Source organism: Oryza sativa, chromosome 4 (assembly GCF_034140825.1).
Source record: "Oryza sativa Japonica Group chromosome 4, ASM3414082v1".
Classification (NCBI taxonomy): Eukaryota; Viridiplantae; Streptophyta; class Magnoliopsida; order Poales; family Poaceae; genus Oryza; species Oryza sativa.
The window spans coordinates 12,850,548-12,875,483 of NC_089038.1; the positions used below are offsets into that span (position 1 = coordinate 12,850,548).

Consider the following 24,936-nt stretch of genomic DNA (forward strand, 5'->3'; position numbering starts at 1 on the left):
CTCCTTCTACCACCTGGACAGCAAACTTTCTTAAGAGTCCCTATTCTTTTGTTTATTTCCATCAAGGTTCTACTAATATGATTCATGGCAGTTTTCAGATTGGACCCTAGTGTCGATCAGATTCAAGAAATGAAGTCCCCAGCTAGCTCACATCGGGAACAGCAATGGCTGAGCTCGGTCTACGGCTCACCTGCGGCGATCGGTGGATCGAATCGGTTCGAGAACAAAAGAGAAAATGTAGAGAACGTTCTTGCGCATCCGTGAGTGGTGGTGGTGAGGGAAATGGTGGTCTGTAGCCCATGGAACATGAGCTACAGCGGCGGTGTGTCTTGGTATGCCCATGTATGTGCATGCAGAGGCTTGGATAGTGCAAAAGGGTTAGTGCATGTGCTCTCATATGGTACCAGGGTGCTCACCAAGCAGAGAAACGGAGGCAGCGAGGTCCAGGGAGCGGTGGAGACGGTGGTTGTTGGCCAACGGCAGCAAAACTCCGGCGTCGACGTCGCCGGATCGACTCAAGGCGCGAACTGCAACTTCGAGAGTACAGGGGTGTTACGGATGAGCCACAGAGGGTGCATGCGCGAGGAATCCGGCGGAAACTCACCGGAGCTTGGTGTTGCTTCGGTGGTGAGGAACGGCGGCCGGAGCGGCGTCAGCGGTTCGGGTGGCCGGCGGCGAGGACGGTGACGCCCACCACGTGCTCGACAGATTGGCCTAGGGCAAAACGGGTACGGGTGAGCTCGGCGTGATGCGTAGGTCATGTTCCATAGGAGGGAAGAGAGAGGGACTCACTGGGGATGCACAGCGACGATGACTAAGTCGCCGGAGCCGGGGAAGATGACCGAGCTCTGGGCATTCTGGGCGTGGGGTGTGTTTTCTTGGACTTGGAACGCGATGTGGGGAGTGTGCTGTTGCTTCTGGTGCTTTGTCTTGGGAAATAAGAGCAGGTACAATAGCAGGCTATAAGCCAGCTGCAAATATATTTTAAGCAGATAAATGAGGAGAGAGAAGGGCAGCGGGCCACAGATTTGTAGTCAGCTGTAGCACGGACTCCAAAACGCAGTGTGTGTATGACAGGTGGGACCATATATTAATAGTGTAGTATGTAACTATTGTATGAATAAGCTATTAGATTGGCTATAGATAAATTAGAGCTAGCAGTGGGCTATACTATTGAACTTGCTCTAAGGAAGAGTGGAGTGGGGGAGTGAGAGAGAGAGAGGTGGCTGGTGCTCTCATTGTGTTCCTTGGGCATCCATTGGGCATGGGGGATGGTGGATGCTGTGAGGGGAGAGTGGGAGGCTGTCATGTGGGTCCCAGGGGGTGTGGGGCCCACCGTCAGTGAAAGAAATTCGAAAATAGCCTTGGAGGCAAAGTCAAAGAGGGTTGCCTGCCAAGGATCTTTGGAGGGGATTCAAGGTGGATTTTGTGCAGCAAGAAGCCTGGGCTAGAGATCCTCTTGGTCGAGGGTGATGTGGAGAGTAAATGTGCTGAAGTGGATTGGGTTAGAAGTCTCTGGTTTAGGTTTGATGGAGGGATGAACATGGGTTGACAGTGTTGGTTAGCAGCAGTTGATAGTGCAGTTGATAGCTGATTGGATTTTTGGAGGGAGGGAAGAAAGGGTTAGAGAGTGATCCAGGGTGTTCCACTCCTTAGGGTGTTAGAAGAATGTTAGTAGAAGACCTGAAACCAAACTTCAAAAAGAGATTTTGAAATAAATTTTACAGAGAGAGCAAGTTTGAATCTGCTAAGCAGTTTTTCAGGATTTTGGAGAGATTAAAGTAGATCAACGAGTTAGCAAACCTTACTGAAAAACTCTGAAAATTTGTGGGTTGATTTCTGACATATCAAGGTATTTTTGAGAATTTTTGTAGAATTTTTGGATGCATATAATTACCAGATTAATTATTTTTGTGACTCTAGGCCTATCATTGCATATGATGATGAGATGATTAAGATCCAAAAACAATTAAAATCACTCCACAACCACATGATGCATTTAAATTAAATTTAGTTCTTAGGTTTACAGGCTTGGGTATGTTACAATTAGAGTTCACATGAAAAAGTTATGAATTATTTTTAAATATAAAGTCATTAGACCGTCATATTTAACCCAGATAATATTCAAATCCAAGTTTAGAGACCGGGGTGACACAACTGAACAAGTTGGAGGACCTAAACGAGTGATCTACAAGTTTTGGGACCGGGATGACACAGTCAAACAAGTTTAAGGATCTGAACAGTCGATTTGTGAGTTTAGGGACCGGGAAGACACAGCGGTACAAGTTTAGGGACCGGTGATGGACTTTACTCAATGGCAAAATAACATGTGCCATTTACTGAGCACCTATCACACTAATATTCATGCTACTTATTATTTTTGTGGATGCTGAGAAATGAGTTAGTGGGGATGAACTATATAGTCTATATAGATTCGAATTTATGTTGGCATCATTTATTATTTTCCATGATACATTTCCATTGAAAAACTAGACAACTGAGACTTATTATAATAACTCGGGGTTATCTATTTGTAACCATTAACCCTGTTAGTTCAACACATTTAACAGTAATTTAGCTGCAGTGTGATTTATTTTTTGTTTCGCTTTATATTTTCATGTAACTAAATTGTCCCATGAAGATAAGGTGGCTTAACAAAATGCATAGGAATATGAACACCATTTATGCTTGTGTTTTAGAATTTTGTACTTTCTTGAACATAAAATTCCATTATTACCTGCAAAAAAATAAAATTCCATTATTACAGTATCCAGGTCCATCAAATAATATTTTGGTTTGCTTACATGTATTCTACAGACACCATGTGTCCACAACTTCTGCTTGAAATGTTTCCAATGGTGGACTCAGAATGGTAAAAGAGCTTGTGTCAATTGCTGAGCACCTACTACACTAAAAGTGGCACAAGAACTAAGAATTGACTCAGCACTAGTCCAAGCTATCCGTATGGCCAAGGGTGTAAACAGTGCAAGTTCAGCTGGTGAAAAATCAGTTTATCGTTATAAACAAAACAAAGATAAGTCTGATAAAACTTTCTCTACTGAATGGGATAAGAGGGCTGGAATGGCAATGCTTCTAGTGGACAAATATTTGTGACTATTGCACCTGATCATTTTGGTCCAATTCTCGAAGACCATGACCCAAAAAGGAACCTCTGTGTTTGAGTGGGGAACCATTGGAAGAATGTAGATAGTGGGGTGACCATTTTCCTCATAACACTAGGACCGCCATCCAATCTACACATGCATGGTGCTCAATTAGTAACCTTATAATACAATGCAGAAAGTGAGGTGCCCATTTTCCTCATGTTGCCAGGTGCCAGGACTAAGGACAGATCTACACATGATTCTCAATCAGTTGCCCTATCAAGAGATTATTTGGATGATTAATATCATGTAGAGTGGTTCCTATATACTGGAAGGTTTAGTGCATGCCTGACGTTTTGTCCCTGTGGTCAGTAACCTTAATGATATAAACATTTTAAGCAAATAGATATGAAGAGGATATATCTGTAGAAGGAAAAAGTTGTGTGAAAAAATGATCATGTGTGTACCACACAAATATATATTGATATTTCTATCTTTTTAAATAAAAAAAGATATTTTGCTTGGTGAAGTCCCACAAAACACTTCTTTAAAATAAAAACGTAATGAACAAAAAAACATCTTAATTAATTTCGCATAGCCCATCAGAAACAAAATAAATAAAGGCATGTTTATGCAAGATTCTTTTGAAAGTATAAAAGCACACTAGTGACCCCATCTTCCACATCATACACACCCTGATATCTCCCACCTCAAATAGACGTATATATATAGAGAGATCATTAAGAAACAAGTAAGAAGAGAAGTAACAAATACTTCCTCCATCAAATAAAAAACCAATCCAGATTCATTCCTAAAAGTTGATTCTTTTTAGTACAAAGGGTGTAGCTCCCTGAAACCGTTCACGCCATTTATTTCAGAACTTATGTCGCACTTTGGTGCACGCTGCTACCTCTCTAGTCTACCACCATCACTTACTGATGTGTGGCCGATATGATGATCTGGCCATGCATTGCTCTAGGGACATTGCAAATTCATCTGATTTTGCTAGCGCTGAGAGCAGCTTTGTCACTGCCATCCATGTGATTAGGGTTAATCAGACATTGTCCATGTTGGAGATCAAAGCCGTCAATTGCTGAGGCTTCTTGGTGATGCCAGTGGTTCAGAATATAGCTAAAGCTCATGGGACGATGGGAGCACCAGAGAGGACAGGGACAACAACAATCCTGCTTGCTTGCTAACAAGAACATCAATGGGTTCCTCTACATGCTGCAATCGGAACAACCCATCACTGCCCTTTATATCCGGCCGTTATATATCCTCCACTTTAGCAAAAACTCGCTCGACGCGATGAACAACCTCTCTACACATATGTCCATCACACTATACCAGGCAATCAAAAAAGTTTATGGTCACTAGTTTCAGGGAATCCACATATGAGAGCTGACATTTTCATCACCTTGCTGACCTCTTTTTTTTTAAAAAAAAAAGTTGAGTTGAGCACATGTATACACTACAACAAAAACCTTATATATTGACACTTTTCAAGATACAATTTACAATTTGCCTTTAACATTTAGAGCTATATAGTCTAGAGACACTTTAAAATTTGCATCTTCCAGCGGCATTGTATATTTGTATAGGCAATTAAGAATTTGCTGTTGGGAATAGTCCCACATTGCTTATCTAGGGGGAGTTGAACCAACTTAAAAGTGAGGGGAGCCCCTCATCTCTTGAGCTAGCTTTTGGGGTGTAGCAAGGCTTTCTCCCAGTTGGGCCAACGTCTCCCGGTTTTGGGCCAACAAGTGGTATCAGAGCCAAACCCACAATCTCTAGTGCTTGTGCACTATCAGGGTGGTGTAAACCCAAAGCCCAGTGGACCGCGGGTGTGAGGCCTGTATGTGCCCGTGTGTGGGGTCGGTCAGTGGACCGCGGGTGTGAGGCCCGTATGTGCCCGTGTGTGAGGCCGGTCAGGGCTAAGGGGCACCAATGTAACCCGTATGTGCCTGTGTGTGAGGCCGGTCAGGGCTAAGGGGCACCAACGTGTGACGGGAGAGATTGTTGGGAATAGTCCCACATTACTTATCTAGGGGGAGTTGAACCAACTTAAAAGTGGGGGGAGCCCCTCACCTCTTGAGCTAGCTTTTGGGGTGTAGCAAGGGTGTAGCAAGGCTTTCTCCCGGTTGGGTCAATGTCTCCCGGTTTTGGGCCAACATTTGCCTCAAATGTAAAGTCATTTTCTTGTGAGATTCTAACATATGTAGAGGCACTTTTTAGGACATTAATATGTGAAAAACATCTAGATATAAGCAACACACATTAATATGTGCAAAACATCTAGATATAAGCAACACAAGGCATATATTAAACATGTAGCCACATGAGGTTGAGATGGTTAGTGCATTGAAGATAAGAATGAACTTCTCAAGAGGTTTCGAGTTCTAGGATTTAAAGTAGCAAGGAATCATAAAGTTTTCACTTATTTTTTCACAGTGGTTTGCTATGTTTGTCACACAATCTAATGCCCCTAGAAAATATCTATACTCTCTTTGAGAAAAAAAGTTTCTATAAAAAATGCTGCAATACATAAATGCCAGTTTCTATAAAAAATGCTGCAATACATAAATGTCTTCATTTGTATAACAAACTCACTAGATGGCACTAATGAGGCATTTTTGAAAATACCACCATAGTATTGTAAAGACATTTGAAAAATGCTTCTGTAGTATTTGAAAAATGTTTCTACAAGATATTTTTGCACAATCTAATGCCCCTAGAAAATGTCTCTACTCTCTTAGAGAAAACAAAGTTTCTATAAAAAATGCTGCAATAAATAAATGTCTTCATTTTTATATCAAATTGACTAGAAGGGACTAATGAGGCATTTTTGAAAATACCACTACATTTGAAAAATGTTTCTGAAGTATTAGAAAAATGTTTCTACAAGATATTTTTGTTGTAGTAATATTCTGCAGACACCATGTGGTGACATCTTCTGCTTGAAATGTTTTCAAAGTGGAATTGAGAATGGCAAAATAACATGCGCCATTTGCTGATCACCTATCACACTAATATTCATGCTACTTATTATTTTTGTGGATGCTGAGAAATGAGTTAGTGGGGATATACTATATAGTCTATATAGATTCAAATTTATGTTGGCATCATTTATTGTTTTCCATGATACATTTCCATGGAAAAATTAGTCAACTGATCATACTCATTATAATAACACGGGGTTATCTATTTGTAACTGTCGATGGGGGATACCCGTAGACCGGATAAATAGAGTGGTGGGGTACGTTGGTACGAGGATCTACACGATACGACATCAAAGCAAACAAAAGACAAGGATTATACTTCTTCAGGCCCCTCTTGAGGTAATAGCCCTAATCCAGTTTATATGAGATTGATATGAAAAATCACAGAGTACAAAGGGAATAGATGAATCCGATGATACCGGCAAGATCCTTGTCGAGATTGATCGACGAGATCTCCCGACGGCTTCGGCTTGAATCCTTCGGCTTCGTAAACTGTGGTGGATGTATTGGCTCTAGGATTCGATGATCCTAAACCCCTCCGAGGGTGTGCCCTTTATACCGCGAGTTGCCTTAGTCTCCAAGTAGAACTCGGAGACAACGAAACATGCACGACACAGAATAGTCCCAAGCCTTTCCGAGTAGGACTCTGATAGTCTCTAGCCCGTAAGGATATTTTTCATAATATCTTGTATATTTCCTTCTCGCTTACGGAAACATACCTAGAATATGAGATACACCAATCTAGTATACTTGGTTAATCGTAGGATAGGAGGTATGGTTATCCATAACCCTGACAGTAACCGTTAACCCAGTTAGTTCAACACATTTAACACTAATTTAGCTGCAGTGATTTATTTTTGTTTCGCTTTATATTTTCATGTACCTACATTGTCCTATGAAGATAAGGTGGCTTAATAGAATGCATGGGAATGTGAACACCATTTATGCTTGTGTTTCAGAATTTTGTACTTTCTTGAACATGAAACTCCATTATTATAGTATCCATGTCCATCAAATAATATTTTGGTTTGCTTAGATGTATTTGACAAATACCATAAGGCCACACACTACACCAGATCCTCACACCTTTGACGACATATCTGTGACGGACTTTAGCACTCGTCAGTGATGAGGGTCATCTTTGACGGTTCTTATAGGATGTCGTCATCAGTGAGGCATCCTTCTGCAACCCGTCACAGGTAACTAGTCACCTGTGACGGTCCCGTAATGAAAACCGTCACCTCTGACGGCTTCCACTTCTGGCCCGTCACAGGTGACTAGTTACCTATGACGGGTTGCATGATTATAAACCGTCAAAGGTGAGGTTAACTCACCTCAAACGGTCCGGTCACTAGGCCCGTCACAGGTGTGGGTGGGGACTTGACTAGGTCAGACTAATATGTATATCTTCTCTCTCCCTCACACTCTCTCTCTCCCTTATCCACACATTTTCTCCACCGCGAAAAAAAATGCCTTGGGCGACGCCGCTCTTGCGACGGCGGCGGAGGACCCGACGCCCTCGGGCGAGGCGGCGCTGGACGGCGGCTCAGCAATACGTGGCGGCGGCGGTGGTGCGGAGGCGAAGCGGCGAGGTGGTGCGGCGGCGCGTGGCGGCGACGGCTCAGCGGTGCGTGGCAGCGGCGGCGGCGGTGCGGAGGTGAAGCGGCGAGGTGGTGCGGCGGCGCGTGGCTGCGAGCGGCGGCGGCAGTACCCCCATCCTCCTCCCCCTTCTTTCTCCCCTCCTCTCCCTTCTCTTATTTCTCAATCCGGTTTTTCTTGAAGTGGCAGCGGCGTGGAGTTCTCAACGGCGCGCGGCGGTGCTGCGGTGCGGCGGCTCGACGCAGCGGTGAGGAGGCGAGGAGGAGGTGAACGGCGGCGCCGCGGCCTCCATCCCCGACCGCCGGGGGCCACCTCCATCCCCCAACTGACGGGTGCCACCTCCGACCGCCTGGCGCTAGATCCATCCTCCACAAGGTCAGGGGACGCGGATCCGGCCACCGGGGCGTCGTCTCCTCCGTCCGCCGGCTGCGTCCCCAACTGACGAGTGCAGAACTGCAGATTCCCCCGTCGGCTGCTTCCGGGTGCAGAAGGCGAAGAGGGCGGCGTCGAGGAGCAGTAATAGGGACGAGGTCATCCGCAAGGAGGAGGAGCAAGGTCGCCTCCAGGCCGAGCTCAAGAAGGTCTAGCGCGCCAAGGAGTTCAAGCCCACCGTGGTATGAAGAAGCCCTGCCCGGCAAAACCCACAACCATTTATTCCCTTCGTTTTTGTTGCTCGTCAGGTGATTGACGAATTGCTTGCTTGCCATGGCTGTTTTATGTGTGATGAAATGTTCGTGAAGACTTTTCTGTGTGATGAAATGTTGTGTGTGATGAATGCGATGGCAACTACCCAGAAGCACTTTTTTTTTGTTTTTTTTTATCAAAATCTACATCAGTGACGGGTGTTGAGCTGTGGTTGTGGCTCTTTTTTCCTTTTTTTTTGGGTGATTTTTCTCATCTGTGACGGGTCACATGATACAACCCGTCAAAGGTGTCTGTCACCTCTGACGGAGCTACACCCGTCAAAGGTGAGTTAAGTCATCAGTGACCATTGATCTGTGACGAGGGGGTCTATCCGTCACAGAAGAGGGTTTGAGCCCGTCACTGCTAGCTTGTTCTGCTGTAGTGACAACTTCTGCTTGAAATGTTTCCATAGGTTGATTCAAAATGGTAAAAGAACTTTCCATCAATTGCTGAGCACCTACTGCACTAAAAGTGGCACAAGAACTAAGAATTGGCTGAGCACTAGTCCAAGCTATCCGTATGGCCAAGGCTACAAACAGTGCTAGCTCAGCTGGTGAAACATCAGTTTATCATTAGAAACAAAACAAAGATTAGCCTAATAAAACATTCTCTACTGAAAGGGATAAGAGGGCTGGAATGGCAATGCTTCCAATAGACAAATATTTGTGACTATTGCACCTAATCATTTTCGTCTAATTCTCTCAAAGTCCATGACCCAAAAGGAACGTCGGTGTTCGAGTAGGGAACCATTGGGTAGAATGTAGATAGCAGGGTGACTATTTTCCTCATAACACTAGGACTGTCATCCAATCTACAGATGCATGGTGCTCAACCTTATAATACAATGCAGAAAGTGGGGTGCCCATTTTCCTCATGTTGCCAGGACTGTGGACAGATCTACGCATGATTCTCAATCAGTTTCCCTATCAAGAGGTTATTTGGATGATTAATATCATGTAGAGTGGTTCCTATATACTGGAAGGTTTAGTACATGCCTGACATTTTGTTCCTGTGGTCAGTAACCTTATAAGATATAAACATTTTAAGAAGATAGATACGAAGAGGATATACCTGTAGAGGGAAAAAAATGTGTGAAAAAATGATCATGTGTGTACCACACAAATAGATATTAACATTTCTATCTTTTCAAATAAAAAAGATATTTTGCTTGGTGATGTCCCACAAAACACTTCTTTAAAATAAAAACGTTGGGACCGCCGTTCAATCTACACATGCATGGTGCTCAATTAGTAACCCTATAATACAATGCAGAAAGTGGGGTGCCCATTTTCCTCATATTGCTAGGACTGTGGACAAAACTACAGATGATTCTCAATCAGTTGCCCTGTCAAGAGGTTATATGGATGATTAAGACCATGTAGAGTGGTTCCTATATATATATGGAAGTTTTGGTACATACCTAACATTTTGTTTCTGTGGTTAGTAACCTTATAATATATAAACATCATAAGCAAATAGATATGAAGAGGATATATGTGTAGAAGGAAAAAATTGTGTGAAAAAATGATTATGTGTGTACCACACAAATAGATATTAACATTTCTATATTTTTAAATAGAAAAGATATTTTGCTTGGTGATGTCCCACAACAAAACATTTCTTTAAAATAAAAACGTAATGAACAAAAAAATCATCTTAACTAATTTTGCATAGCTCATCAGAAACAAAATAAATAAGGGTTAATTGCATACATGACATTATAAATTTTATGGTTTGCTAATATGCCATTATTATTCATATATTTGGTACCATGTCATTTCAATTTCACAAATATTAGAGATATGCCACTACATACCACTTCACAGTATTATCTACTTTCTCCGTTTCATATTATAAGACTTTCTAGCATTGCCCACATTCATATTTGTGTTAATAAATCTAGACATATATGTGCTAGATTCATTAACATCTATATAAATGTGGGTAATGCTAGAGCAGTGGTGGAGGACTCGCCATACCTCGCCGCCCGCTCGTACCAACACCCTCTACCTCCAACTCCGGCAAGCCGCTGACGGCAGTCAGGTGCAGAGGCGAGGTGCGGCGTCAGGCGATGGGCGAAGACAGGGCACTCGCTGCTGGGCCACTCTCCACTCAATCGTAGGCCCATTGGGCTCGTTTCGTGTTAATGTGGGCATATGTGGATGATTCACTAGACTTAACCCTAGCTCAGAAATTCCCCATCTCCGCCGCCGCGGCGGACGATGAGGCGACGACGGCGCGGCCGTTTGGAACTGCGGGAGGCATCCGCATCCAGCTCCCCGCATGAGATCAACAAGCGGCGACTGGGCGCCAGAGCTGGTGTGCGGTGGCGCGGCTACGCGGCTAGGACAGCAGACAGCAGGAGCGATGTGGTAGGCGTAAGGCAAGCAGCAGCAGGTAAGCTGAAGCAAGTGGCCTTCCTCCCGATTCAATCGTCCCTAATCAATCCTTGCTCTCCTTTTTTCAGATTCTATGCATATCTATCCTCTCCCTTGTTCCAGTGATTATTGCCATGCTGAATATTGATACAATGTTGTGCCGTACAGTATAGTGCGATTAGGTATGTGTCCATGAGTTATACCTCTTTTTTTTCCGTCCTCCGCTACTGTGCTATTAGAAAATGTTATAGTCTGAAACGGAGGGAGTATTTTTTAGGACCAAATTACCCTTTTCTTCTTCCTTTCTACTTCCCCTCTCTTCTCTCTTTTTAGAATTTGATGTGGCTAGTGGCATGCAGCCGTGAGATCAGTTGCTTGCTTGCACCCATTTTAGCTAGGATTCAGGAATATACAGCATGCATTGGCCTATGTATGTGTATAACTGTGTAGATGTAGAGACGTACAGTGACTGAACCACGCCATGTATGAGCGTAAGTGTACAGGCTAGTTCCGTATAGTTCGTACATGCTGGGCAGCACCTCGGCTCCAACAATGTGGCGGGCGCTCCTGCCGTCCACGCCACCGACCAGCCTGTGAACGGACCAACCACCACCGACGGCATCTTCGAACTTTGCCGAGACCACGTCGGATGCGCCAGTGGAGGGCACTGATGCAGCGTTGCTCGCGGAGGTGTTTTGGGAGATCGGCGGTGCCAAGCTGTAGTCCTCACCGTGCAGTCCACCACTACAGGATGCAGCCGGCTACATAAACCTCGTCGGATGGTCAGAGTTTGTTGGTTGGATGACATGAGAGAGGAGAAAGAAAGGGATGAAGCAGAAGAAGGGTAATTTGGTCCTAAAAAGTTAGATATAACTGTGAAAGGATATGTAGTGGTATATCTCCAATGCTCGTCAAATTGTAATGACATGGTATCAAATAGATAAATATTAATGGCATATTTCCAAACTATAAAATTTATAATGGCATGAATCTAATGAACCCAATAAATAAAGACATGTTTAAGCAAGATTCTTTTGAAAGTATAAAGGGACAATTATATCTGTGCCCCCACTTTGAAAGCCAATTGTTGTTTTGCCCCTACTTTTTAGGGTTTGTATTTTTATCCTCACTTTTTGAATCTCAAGCAGCCGTCTACAATCACTTGTGACAGCCGTTTGGTGGCGGCAGTGGGCCCGCAGTGCGCGACAGAGCGAGGCGGCCGAGGGCGTGCGCCGGCGCCCACTCCCAGGATGGCAGTTGCCGCGTCGAGGGCGGTCGGGCGGCCGCGTCGAGGGCCGGCCGGCGCCCGCTCCTAGGAGGTCCACAACCGGCGGCCGCGACTCTTCTACGCAAAGCCCCGTGAGATCTCCGGCCGCCGCCATGGACGCCGTCGACTCAGTCGTCGACCCTCTACGCGAGTTCGCCAAGGACAGCGTCTGCCTTGTCAAGCGCTACCACAAGCCTGACCGCAATTTCACCGCAATTTCAGTTGAACACTTTGTAGTTTGAAGTTTAACTCAATTTTATTCCACAACCGTGTTAAGTCAATTTTATTTGACTGCTATCGTTTACTCAGTCTTTGGTAGTTTTTCTTAACTGCAGAAGTTTGTCACTTTGTCAGGTGCTCCATCAAATCCAATATTAACTGATTTTTATTTTACTGTTGAGAAAATTTCAATTGAATATACCTCTATTCAATCTAGTTCCAGAATCTTCATGGTTTGTTTGCTTTTGGACATCTATCTATATGTTGTGCACTTTTGTGCATATATAGACTTAGTAATATGATCTGGACTGTAATATGTGGTAATTTACCCTCTATGTTGTGGATATGTGATGTGTGCAATTATGTTTGTGGACACTCAATGTTTGTGGTTGATGACTTATATGTACCATGGCTAATTTGTATGGGACACTTTGTAATGCTTGCTTTATATGTGACTTGTGCTAGTTGTGTCAAAATTCTATCGAAATGCTGTCCAAATTTTATTTAAATTTCGGTCAAATTTTGTAATTGTCTAGTTTTTTGTGAGTTTTTTTGTTAAAAATACAAAAACATCATAGCAGATTCTCACATTTGAATTATTCACATAAGCTGAAGTCACAAAGTAGGGGCAAAATCACACAAAGCTGAAAAAAATGGGGCAAAATTGCAATAACAACCAAGGGTATAAATATCCTTTTCTCTACAACTAACACTGTTAAAACCGGCTGCTAGAAGTGGGGGTACATGGCTTCTTCAGATTTAAAAAGTAAGGGTAAAACTGCAAACCCTAAAAATTTGGGGTAAAACAGCAATTGGCTTCGAAAATGGGGGCACTGATGCAATTGCCCCAAGTATAAAAACACACTAGTAATCCCATCTTCCACATCCTAGGTACCCTTGATCCTCCCACCTCAGATAGACGTATATGTAGATAGAGCATTAAGAAACAAGTGATAAAAGAAGTAACAGCTACTTCTATAGGATCGAATACCAATAACTAAGCTAACCAGAGGAGGGTGAATGGTTGGTATACCCAAAAACCAAAACTTTTAGTGGAAATAAAAGTTACCCTCGAATTCGTCGGATCGCGGTCTAACCGAAGTAGATGCGCCGGTCTGACCGCCTGAATGTTGTTGGTCTGACCGAGATTGCATCTCCGGTCTGACCGGCGAGATTAGCTATCGTCGCCTGAAGTCGCCACCAGTCTGACCGCCACGATGCCGCTGGTCTGACTGATGGTATTTCGCCGGTTAGACCGCCGAAACCGAGCAAACACAAATCAAAGAACTCTTGATGTATATGACAACTTTATTACTTCTTTTTGTGTTTACAAAGTGCAACAACAACACTCCTCGAAAATTTCGACTAAACTCGAAACCCTAACTCAACTCTCAATTCAATGCTCTCAAAAGCGATATCGGGAGGCCACACCCTCCCTCTATTTATACATGAGGTATGCAGTCTAAAGCCACAAACTAAACTCATAGAAGAAGTCCTAATCCACCTAGGAAACCTTTCCGTACAAGAAACCAACTTTACAAACTCCAATCATACCAAATTTGGACTCCTTCCAAATTCGACTCCGCATCACATACTCCTTCCATCGTATGCCATATGGAATCTTCACCAACCACGTGCATTGATCTTTAGCCTAAGTATCCCGCATGATATCTGACCGTCCGGACGTCACCTTATCTCCAAGTTGAATTCCGATCCATCACTGGCAATACTCTCCGGAGGCATTAAGACACCTACACATGAATCAAACAAAGAAACCATATTCTAAGACCAAGCTATCTCCAATTTGACTCATTGTTAGCAAATAACAGTATTACATACGTATAGTATCTATCTAGAAGCCATAAACATGAAACATCCACGGATATCCAAACAAACAACCCGAAACCGAAACCGACACAGAGTCGGCCGGTCAGACCACGGGCTGGCCGGTCTGACCGCTCGCATAGCATCGGTCTGACCGGCCTCACCAGCCCGGTCTGACCAGACCCGACAAAATAGCAAACCCTGTTCATCACATGAAAATCAATCATATCCAAAACTACTTCGCCAATAATCTCCAAATATCAAAACCAATAAACTCAAATGCCAATTGTTCATCACAGAATAATAATCAAACACGCTTTGATTTTACAACTTCCTCCATCCCATATAAACGAACATCTAGGGATGAATCTTGACAAGTTCATAACTAGAAGTTGATTCTTTTCAAGACAGAGGGTGTAGCTCCTTGAAACCTTTCACGCCATTTTAGAATATATGTCGCACTTTGGCAGACGCTCTTACCTCTTCAGTCTACCACCATCACTTGCTGATGTGTGGCCAATATGATGATCTGCCCACATTGCTATGTGGACATTGCAATTTTATACTCTATATTTGATTTTGTTGGCGCTGAGAGCAGCCTTGTCACTGCCATCCATGTGATTAGGGTTAATCATGCATTGTCCATGCTGGAGATCAAAGCCGTCAATTAATTCCTGTAGCTTCTTTGTGATGTCAGTGATTCAGACTGTAGCTAAATCTAAAGAATCAAATTAAGACATATCGATTAAAACATTTCGGTGAATCACGATTAAAACATTTGGGTCTCACACAAAACATACCGATTCAACTGATGAAAACTAACACATTCAGAAACAATCAAAGACAAAAATATAAAACATACACCGGAAAAAAGTCCAGTGCAACATTATATTGATCCAACACCAGAAACATAAACATGAAAGATCTATGGCCTAAAACATAGAAAATCCGCCAAATGTACACGTCGGGATCTAACTTCTTCCTCACTTGCGTCTCTGGATCAGACTTTTTCTATTTATCACATCTAATTAATTCTACAGAAACCTCACAGTTACTCAAATAAAACGTGAATCACTTACAACAGTTCACTCGGTTACTAAAACAATCAATTTGAGACATAAAGTTTCAACTTAATTTCAAGATCAGTTTCGCATGCAGAAGATCTTTCCAGTATATATCGCCACATCACCCTAGTGTACTGTGTGAGAACCACAAGAAATCAACCATGTCGTCTTCTTTGCCCTGCCTCGCCGTCGCCGTCGCCGTCGCCGTCGCCGTCCTATCGCTGCTAGCTCTAGCTAATTCCAACCACCTGCCAGCTGCCTCCGTCTCCGCCGCCGCCGGCCTCGGCCGCTCTGCGATCCCGCGCGGCCACATCGCGGCCATGAAGTTCCTGTACGCGGTGAACGACGTGCGGCATCAGGCCGGGGCGCCGCCGCTGGAGTGGAGCGGCGCGGCGGCGCGGCACTCCAAGGAGCGCGCCACCTGGCTCCGCGGCCCCGGCGGGTGCGACCTGCAGGCGCAGAAGGGCGGGGACCCGGCGCCGGCCCACGGCGGCGCCGTGACCTACTTCCTCAGCGACGGTGGTAGCCGGGCCTCGCCGGAGGACGCGGTCCGGCTGTGGGCGGACGAGCGGCGGTGGTACGACGCCGGCGCCAGGGCGTGCGCCGCCGGCAAGCAGTGCGGGGACTACGAGATCATGGTGCAGCCGGCGTCGAAGCAGCTCGGGTGCGCCGTCGCCGTGTGCGCGTCACGCAAGACGATCATGGTCTGCGAGTACTACGGTGGGCAGGCATTGATCTGAGCCTATCTATGCTAGTACTACAATCATGTACTAATTAAGCTCCATTTTTACAAAATACTACTAATAAGATAGCATATGCTGGGCATATTAATTTTCTTCTTCGCGGCTTGTCTTGAATATAATGTTCCGTTGGAATTTGAGACCCTGTAAACTCCATTTTGACATGATTATTTCACTTTCGGAGTACAACGTTCAATAAAGATTACTACACCCCACTATTCTCAAGGATGACTCAAATTTATGCGTGCAGTATCTTGAATAATTAATATATTAAAAATATTACGATTTAATATGTCAAAATAACAATATATTTGTAAATGGCACTTTTATATTAATTAGAAAAATATAATGGTAGAACCTATGCATTCAAGATTGTGTCGATATCGAAGACAAGTAAAAAAAGAACAAAAAATAATATGACTTAAGAGAGTACTTCACTACTTCAGTCTGGAACTAAATGCCAACCCTGTATATAATTGCACGAATATTATATCATAATAGAATTTGTTTCGTAGATAATCGGTTTCACTTTATCTTCGAAATTAAGATAAAATTTATTATTTGCACCTTTGATCAACTATCAAATTGCTATAAATAATTTTGGATGATTTGGTTTTATTAATTAGAGAAGAGAAAACTGAGAACTTCAAAAGATAAAAAAATAGACAATTTGCATCTTAAACCAATGGTCCAATGGTTAAAAATAGTTAATATAATGAGAGCATCAATTACATTTAGTAGGGTGAAGACACTAATATAGGAGATAAGTTAGATTAGCTCTAATATGTTTACATGCAAGATTTGTCTCTTATCAATATTGTAAAAGTAAGTTCATAAAGTTCTGTTGCACTATTTTTCTTATGGGTACAAACTCTTACATCCGCACTATAGTGAAAAAGCACGTATTCCCTCCGTCCCACTAACTAAGGCGCACACATATTGTAAGATTTAACTCTTTAAATATTTGATCGATAAATAGTTTATTAATGAAATTATATTTGATTAAAATAGTATCATTGGATTATCATTTAAATTTACTTTCATATGTTTATGATTTTGTTACTATTATAGTATATGAGAAATTTAAAAATAGTATCATTGGATTATCATTTAAATTTACTTTCATATGTTTATGATTTTGTTACTATTATAGTATATGAGAAATTTAAAGTCAACGATTAGTCTTGAAAACTGTACCAAGTTTGACCACGTCGTAGTGAGTGGGACAAAGAGAGTAACAAAGAAATTAAACATTAAATGTGTCTTTGGTACCACTACATATTATGGGAGTGGTAAATAATTACTACCAAGCATAAGGATTTTATGGATAATCCCACCTTATTTTTTATTATGGCAGAGATCTAAAACGGAAAATGTTTCAATCCGGTTGTCCGATCTCGAGAAAAAAATCGGACGCCTCTCGCTATGACTTTGATGCATGCAGCCTACTCCTTTGTAGGCTTTTTGCCAGATCCTCTCTTTGCACACATGCTACATATGCTTCCTTACTGAGCATTAGTATGCATGAAGGAGAGAGGACATGAGGTTATTTGCATGTACATAACACCCTTTTAGCAAACTTGAAAATGATTTTTCTTCTAGATTACTTATCCAATCTATGATCCGATTACACCAATGTATTCGTTACAATTAAATCTTTACAACAAGATTTCACATGACTATATTATAAGAAAAAATATACATATGTTTTAACCAATTAAATTTAATGTTTCACATATGAGAATCAGATGTTTCAGCTGAAATTATATTATGTTGTACATATTTAATTAGTGTCGCACTGTATATATCTTTTCTTAGTGTATCACATGGTGCTATTTCTATGTTTCAGTAAATAGTTTATTATGTTTCACTGGTTTATTTGTAAATGTTGCATATGTGTTGGTTGAGTGTTTAAATAAGTATTCACTAGTTAATTAAAAATGTTGTACACGGTATCATCCATACATTTCAGCAAATATTAAAAATGTTGCAAATATTATATAATTGGATTATACTATCATATTTGTTGTAATTAAATTTTACAACAAGATCTCACATGACTAAATCCTGATGAATTTTAAATTTAGCTTAATTTTATGTTGCAGTTAATCTTTTTCTGAATGTTGCACACTGATTTATTTGGATGTTCCTATAAATATTTTTCCGATGTTTGTTTAGTTTATTTTGCAAATGTTGCATGTCATATTATGAGTATGTTTTAGCAAGGGTTGCTTTATGTTTCAATAGTTACAACTCGATGTTTCATGTACATGTGCTATAAAAATATTTCAATAAAATCAAGTATTTGTAAATCTATAGTATGTACCGTACTATTTACTATTTTCTTTTGTGTTTCATTTGTTAAGATTCAATGTTTCATGTAGTAATTTCTAGTGTTGCGATGATATTAAATATTATATCTCTTTGAAACATAATTTGAAACATAATTAAAGACGAGTTGAAACATTTGACCTCAAGTGCTGAAACATTTTTTTATAACCGATGAAACATCTTTTTTGCAATTATTTTTTATCAAAATAAAATCATGTTGGATCTTATTGTAAAGATCTAATTGTAACGAATATAACAGTGTAATCGAATTATAGATTGGACAAATAATTGAGAAGAAAAAATCATTTAAAGTTTTCTAACAAAGTTAGTTTGTGCTATTATTTAATGGGAGAGATGAGAGAGAGTAGTTAATTCACCATGTACAGAAATAATAAAGTAAGAATGAAATAGTGCATAGCTACATGCATGTAGCAGAGCCATGTGAGTAGCGTACACCAGCCCATAGTAGCATCCGATTTTTGTATTCCATCAGACGTCCGATCGCTAGTACTCTCACTCTAAAGTATAGATGTTGGATTTTTTTAGATGATCTCACTTATTTCTCCATCTTCGCATGCACGTATACGTATTATGGTGTCTCTCTAACATGCTAATGTCACTTGACACGGGCAGCCCACTTATTGTCGAGTTGGACAATAAACATTGAGGAACCTAGCTGGTGATTAGAAAGTATTTTAAACATAAACCAAAACATCATATTTGGCATTCACATGTATATTTTTTATCATTACATTTTCTAATCATGTAATTAATATGAAATACGAAAATTGTTGGAAACATAACTACGTGAAAACATTATTAATTTTTCATGACAAATCTACTGATATTATTTTTATATACCAAATCTTATCATTTTTTATATAGTAGTGATCTCTAAAATGTTACGTTCAATTGTCCGTACGCATCCTAAAATTAACAGCATCCATTGTGAACAGAGTTGATAGACTTCAGTTGATTTTGAAACGTAAAGTGTCACAGAGATATAGGTAAAACTTAATTATATGACATAGTACCGATCAATCCTTTTGCTTGTAAGTTGTAACCGCATGCGAACGTTTTATTATCTACTAGTATCTCAGAACTCACTTGCAGTTACTCGCGTAGTAGTTAACACGAATCACTGGAAGCACCGTCACTCGGTTACTAAAAAATACTCCTTCCGTTTCAAAATATTTGACACCGTTAACTTTGTAGTACGTGTTTGACCATTCATCTTATTCAAAAAATTTAAGTAATTATTTATTCTTTTCATATCATTTGATTCATTATTAAATATACTTTTATGTACACATATATTTTTACATATTTCATAAATTTTTTAATAAGACGAATGGTCAAACTTGTATTAAAAAGTCAACAGTGTCAAACATTTTGAAACGGAATGAGTATACATTTGTGTAACGAAAGAACAATAAATTTTTTTAACAGCAGATGTAGGAGTTCTACCTGATATATTAAAATAACAATAAATTTGAGACATAAATTTCGAGGGTTTCATACAAATCTTTAGTTACTATATAAACAAATCTTCATCATACAAAAGAAAAAGCACAATTAACCATGTCGTCTTCCTCCTCCTGCCTCGCCATCCTGTCGCTGCTGGCGCTAGCCTCCCACCTGCCGGACGCCGCCTCCGCGCCTCGCGGCATCGGGCCGCTCAGCCCCGCCGCGGCCGCGAAGCTCGTGTCCGCCGTCAATGACGCGCGGCGGCAGGCCGGGGCGCCGCCGGTGGCGTGGAGCGCGACGGTGGCCCAGCGCGCCAAGCTGAGGGCCGAATGGCTGAGCGACCCGACCAAAGGCCGGTGCGACGTGGCGAACGCCGGCCTCGATCCGGGGCTGACCCGAGTCCTGCTCAAGCCGATCGTGGCCCTGACGTACTTCGTCACCGGCGGCGGCCCCGGGCGGCGGCGCGCGGCTGACGCGGTGGGGGCCTGGGCGGAGGGGCGGCGGTGGTACGACGCCGGCGCCAACCAGTGCGTGGCCGGCGGCGGCGAGGAGTGCGCGAGCTACAAGGACATGGTGCAGCCGGCGTGGAAGACCGTCGGCTGCGCCGTCGCCCCGTGCGCGTCCGGCCAGACGCTCACGATCTGCGCCTTCTCCCCTGCGTAAATTAATAAGAAAGCGTGCGGGTTTGATTTCGCACTAATAATGTTCCGGAAATTGAAACATTTGTTATTTTTGAGAGTCCAAAATTTTGGAAAATCATATCACAGTGTTGAGATTTTCCAGACCTCTTAAGTCCAGACAACCCCTCTCCTGTGAAGACCCTTGAAAACTGACCAAATTTATATGAAGTACCACTTTGCTATTCGTATTTCCGCCAAAAAGTTGCATTCCAATTTAAAGTTTTAAATCGTTGACAGACACTGGTGGAGAAACCATCTTTAATCGTTCGGCCAAATTCTACAATAGTCCCGGTTCTAATAAAAACCGGAAGTAAAAAACATCTTTAGTCCCGATTTAAAAGTTGAGGGGTACTTTTTAATCTTTAGTTTCGGTTGGTATTACCAACTGCGACTAAAGATCTTTTTTAGTCCCGGTTCAATAAGTCGTGGGGTTCAAGACAGACCCCAATTATTTTTACTCCCGGTTGGTATAAACAACCGGGACTAAAAATAGATCTTTAGTCCCGGTTGTTTATACTAACCGGGAGTAAAGAGTACCCCGAACCGCATGCCAGATATTATCCGCGTGCCACCAAAATAATTGTTTATACCAATTATTTTTACTCCCGGTTGATATAAACAACTGGGACTAAAAATAGATCTTTAGTCCCGGTTGTTTATACCAACCGGGAGTAAAAAGTACACCGCGCCACCAACTCACATATTATCCGCGCACTCCTCTCGATCTTCTCCCCTCTCATTACTCCTCCATCCCTCCCTCTCCCATTTCCCCTCCCGTTCCTCCCCTTCCCCTCTTTGAGCGGCGGCCCGGCGAGCGGTAGCGACGGCCGGGCGGGAGCAGCGGCGCCCGGCGGGAGCGGCGGTGGCCAGCCGTCTGGGTGCGGCAGGCGGGCGGGCGGGCTGGCGCGGCAGGCGGCCAGGCGGGCGGGTGCAGCGGCTGGCTAGCCAAGCTCACGCAGAGGCCGTGAGGACAGTGGCCGGGAGTCCGGTGGCGCCCTCCTCTCTGCTACCGATTTTTTTTTAATCTGTGATTCATTGGATTTGATCTGTGATGTATGTGATATTGGATCTGATCTGGGAGTTGTGATGTATTTCTTTTAGGATTTGTGATGTATTTTTTGTTTGAGATTTTGTGATGTGATGTATTGTGATCTGTGATGCATTTCTTTCCAATATGTGATGTATTTCTTTCCAGATCTGTGATGCTACTTTGATTGATATGGGGATGATTTGGGAATATGATCGGGAATATTTAGGGAGCAGATCGATTTGAGAAAAAAGAATTAACCGAGACTGCTCCTACCATCTTTAGTCCCGGTTAGTGAAACAATTAACCAGGACTGCTCCTATCATCTATAGTCCCGGTTGGTAACTAAAAATGGATTTTTAGTCCCGGTATCCATCTTTAGTCCCAGATTCGTAGTCCCGGTTATATAACCGGGACTATAGGGGGTTCCCAACCGGGAGTAAAGCCCCTTTCTCTACCAGTGAGATAGTCGAAATTGACGTTATGTAGCAACAACTAGAAATTATATTTGCGAGCTGTGTCATGCAAATTTCGATAAGAACAAAAAGGGCGGCTGCAGACAACGTCCTGAATACACACAATCGTTTCATGACAAAGAACATCCTAATTGTTATCGAATGGACAACCGCGTCATATTGAAAGACGTGGTTCTCTCAACAGTAGTGTTGAAAGTAAAGACAATTATATTGCTTAGTAAAAATTTTTTGATCCCCCATTACATGGCCCTAGGAGGCTATTTATAGTCCTATTACAGACTTCCCCTTTAGGATTTAGATTTTACAGGGGAATTTACATGGTTACTCTTATGATAAGGACCACACTAGAGGTACAAAGTGTCCTTTACATGTACGGGCCCTTACTGGGCTAGGATGGCACGGCCCAACAGTTTATCGAAACTCCCCAAAGGCGCAACGGCCCGCTAGGCCTTCTTCCGGTGGGGTTCGATATACGACGAAGCCCATGTCTTCACGCCTAGGCTTTCGCCCGTACGGCCCTCCGACGAAGTTCATGCTTGGTGGAGCCCGCGTGTTTTTTAAGCCATGGCTTTCGCCATGTAGTTTTTGCCCATATGGCTACCCTCTCGATCTTCGCTGCTCGCCTCCGGCTCGAGTCTGTTGCCCAGGTTCTTGGTTTCGGTAGGCTCGGCCGAAGGCTCTCATAGTGTACCTCCAACACTAATAAACAAAAAATCATTCTACAATAATACAATGGATTTGCTAAATGGTATTTGATAGAAAATTAGGATATATTTTCTACAAAATCCTTCACTACCAAAATCACGTTAAGATTTGAGCTCGAACTCTTCCTCCAGCTTTGAAGAACTCTTCTTCTCTAGTGTCAGCAACACCCCAACTCCGATAGAGAACCAGGTGTTATCATATCAAGATGAATCTCAAATCGATCTAGACCGTCCAAAAGCCTATTGTTAGTATTAACCTTAAATAATCGTTTGGGCTGGCTACAACAGTGCATCGGTCAGCAAGTAACACACCCTTGTTGATGCTGCTACAAATCAATTGTTCTGTGTAGATTTGGGCTGACTAGCTGGCTGCGCACATAGCACTACCGATCAGCCTCATTATAGTCCTAGAATAAGTTTATTTTAGGCCCCTTAACTTCATAGGGAGTTCAATTTTCATCCTCGAACCGAAATACCATATACAATAGGTACCTCAACTATTAAAACCTGTGTAATATAGGTCCTATGGTAACATAGCGAGTGATTTTGTCCGAGTGGCAAGTTGACCCGAGTCAGCGTTGGCTCCCACGTCTCAGGGCCTCTATGCGGCCGGTGGCGCGCGTGACGTTTCCCTGCGCCTCCACGGTATCCACCGTCTCCCACCCACAGGCCACAGTTGCCGTTGGCTCAGCCCCACAAAGGGACACCGTGAATCCGTGATAGTGGCGCTAGATAACACCCCGGGTGACGCGGCGTGTGTGGCATCCTCGATGCCCACTGGCTCGTGCAGCTCACCGCCACCACAGCCATCGCCACGCGGGCACCGTCCCGCTTCCAGCTCGGCAAGGCCAATGCGGAGCACGCTACCACGGAGGGCGTGGCGATCGAGGTTGCACCGTTGCGGCAGGTACTACGGGATGTCTCGTCGTTGACCTGTAATCGACAAAACAAAAAGCCCCTTGGTTTGCCCGTGGCCTGTCGACGGCGAGCCGGAGCAACAAGATGGAGCCGACCTCCTCGCACGTGTCGCGGAGCTTCGGCTTTGTGACCTGGTACGATATGTGCGCACGAGCACCACACTGCTGCGCCGGCGACTTGTTCGAAGGCTCGAGCTCTAGGGAGTAGGGACTCGACGAGTCGACGTACGTGACATGTGCGAACCGCGATGTGGCTCCGGGGGCCAGTATGACGGGCAGGCTTCGGCGGGTCCTGGTTCAGCGACCGAAGCGCCGGCTGTGACGGCCTGCAGCTAGCATGGCGATGAAGACCTGCGATGCGGCGCAGAGATTCTGGCACGATGGCCATGGTGCACTTCAGCACTTGTAGTCTTGTAGAGGGCAACAAGCCGAGAGGAAACAACGCTCCAGCGGGCAGTTCTCGAGGCGGTGGCCGGACTAGCCGCAGCAGTAGCAAGCTGCAGGGCTTGACCTGGGTGGAAGCGACTAGCAGGGGTGTCCTTGGGCCCGTGCGGGCTGTGCGACCGAACAGGCCCCCCAAATTAAGTATGTCATATATATATAATAATATTAGAGGCTTTAATTTTGTTAATTTGCAGTCTTTGAATCGTAGGAATAAAAAAACAAAGGAATAGGAAAAACACAGAATTCTGACAGGAATACAATTGTAAAACAGAGGATTGCAAAACATAGGAAAAACACAAGAATGGCCGTTTGATTGGACCATAGGAAAAACGCAAGAATCAGATGAGAGAGATAGACTCAGAGGAAATGTTCCAAGAGGTTAGACCTCTTGCTAACTTTCCTCCAAAATGTGCATAGGAATACCCATTCCTTAGGAATTTCAAAGGATTGGATAGGATCCAATCCTTTGTTTCAAAGGCCTTCATAGGATTTTTTTTTTCCATAGGATTGAAATCCTCCAAAATTCCTACATTTTTCCTACAAATCAAAGAGGCCCTAAATAGTACTCTCTCCATTTCACAATGTAAGTCATTCTAGCATTTCACATATTCATATTGATGGTAATGAATCTAGACATATATATCTATCTAGATTCATTATCATCAATATGAATGTAGAAAATGCTAGAATAACTTACATTGTGAAACGGAGGAAGTAGTAAAACAATGCCCAAAACGCTGCAGAAGGTGAACCGATCCATTTTCCATCGTATTCCCGTCCAGGCGTCCGCGTCGTCGTGTGTAGTCGAAATCCCGACGCCGCAGCCTCTTCATCTCCTCTCCCCAGTCTCCTCCGGCATCCGCTTCTATTTCATCGCTGATGATCGGCTGATCGCCACGCCCGTTTTTAGTTTTACTATAAAAAATTTACTAGGCTACTAGAGCCCCATTTTAATATTTTGCACGAGGACCCGATTAGGCCAGGATGCCCCTGGACTGGGAAAAGGGGGAGC

At 43.2% G+C, this 24,936-nt stretch overlaps 2 protein-coding genes and 2 long non-coding RNA genes across 5 annotated transcripts; all 4 read left to right on the forward strand.

The window, feature by feature from the left end:
• Positions 1-7,542: 7,542 nt before the first annotated feature.
• Positions 7,543-8,498, forward strand: LOC136356089 (uncharacterized). Its single transcript, XR_010740771.1, has 3 exons — positions 7,543-7,810; positions 7,886-8,077; positions 8,162-8,498. It is a non-coding gene; the product is annotated as an uncharacterized lncRNA (long non-coding RNA).
• A 2,060-nt stretch (positions 8,499-10,558) lies between these two features.
• LOC9268970 (uncharacterized) lies at positions 10,559-12,466 on the forward strand. 2 transcript variants are annotated; one of them, XR_003242111.2, is made up of 2 exons: positions 10,559-10,783; positions 11,913-12,466. It is a non-coding gene; the product is annotated as an uncharacterized lncRNA (long non-coding RNA). The 2 variants fall into 2 exon arrangements; XR_010740772.1 differs by having other exon boundaries at positions 11,936-12,466.
• Positions 12,467-15,299: 2,833 nt separating this feature from the next.
• LOC107275346 (pathogenesis-related protein PRMS) lies at positions 15,300-15,878 on the forward strand. The gene has a single exon (XM_015779280.1). The coding sequence runs from the start codon at positions 15,300-15,302 to the stop codon at positions 15,876-15,878; it is 579 nt and encodes a 192-aa protein (XP_015634766.1).
• Positions 15,879-19,790: 3,912 nt separating this feature from the next.
• On the forward strand, positions 19,791-20,339 carry LOC107280614 (pathogenesis-related protein PRMS-like). Its single transcript, XM_015779281.1, has one exon. The coding sequence runs from the start codon at positions 19,791-19,793 to the stop codon at positions 20,337-20,339; it is 549 nt and encodes a 182-aa protein (XP_015634767.1).
• The last annotated feature ends 4,597 nt before the right edge of the window (positions 20,340-24,936 follow it).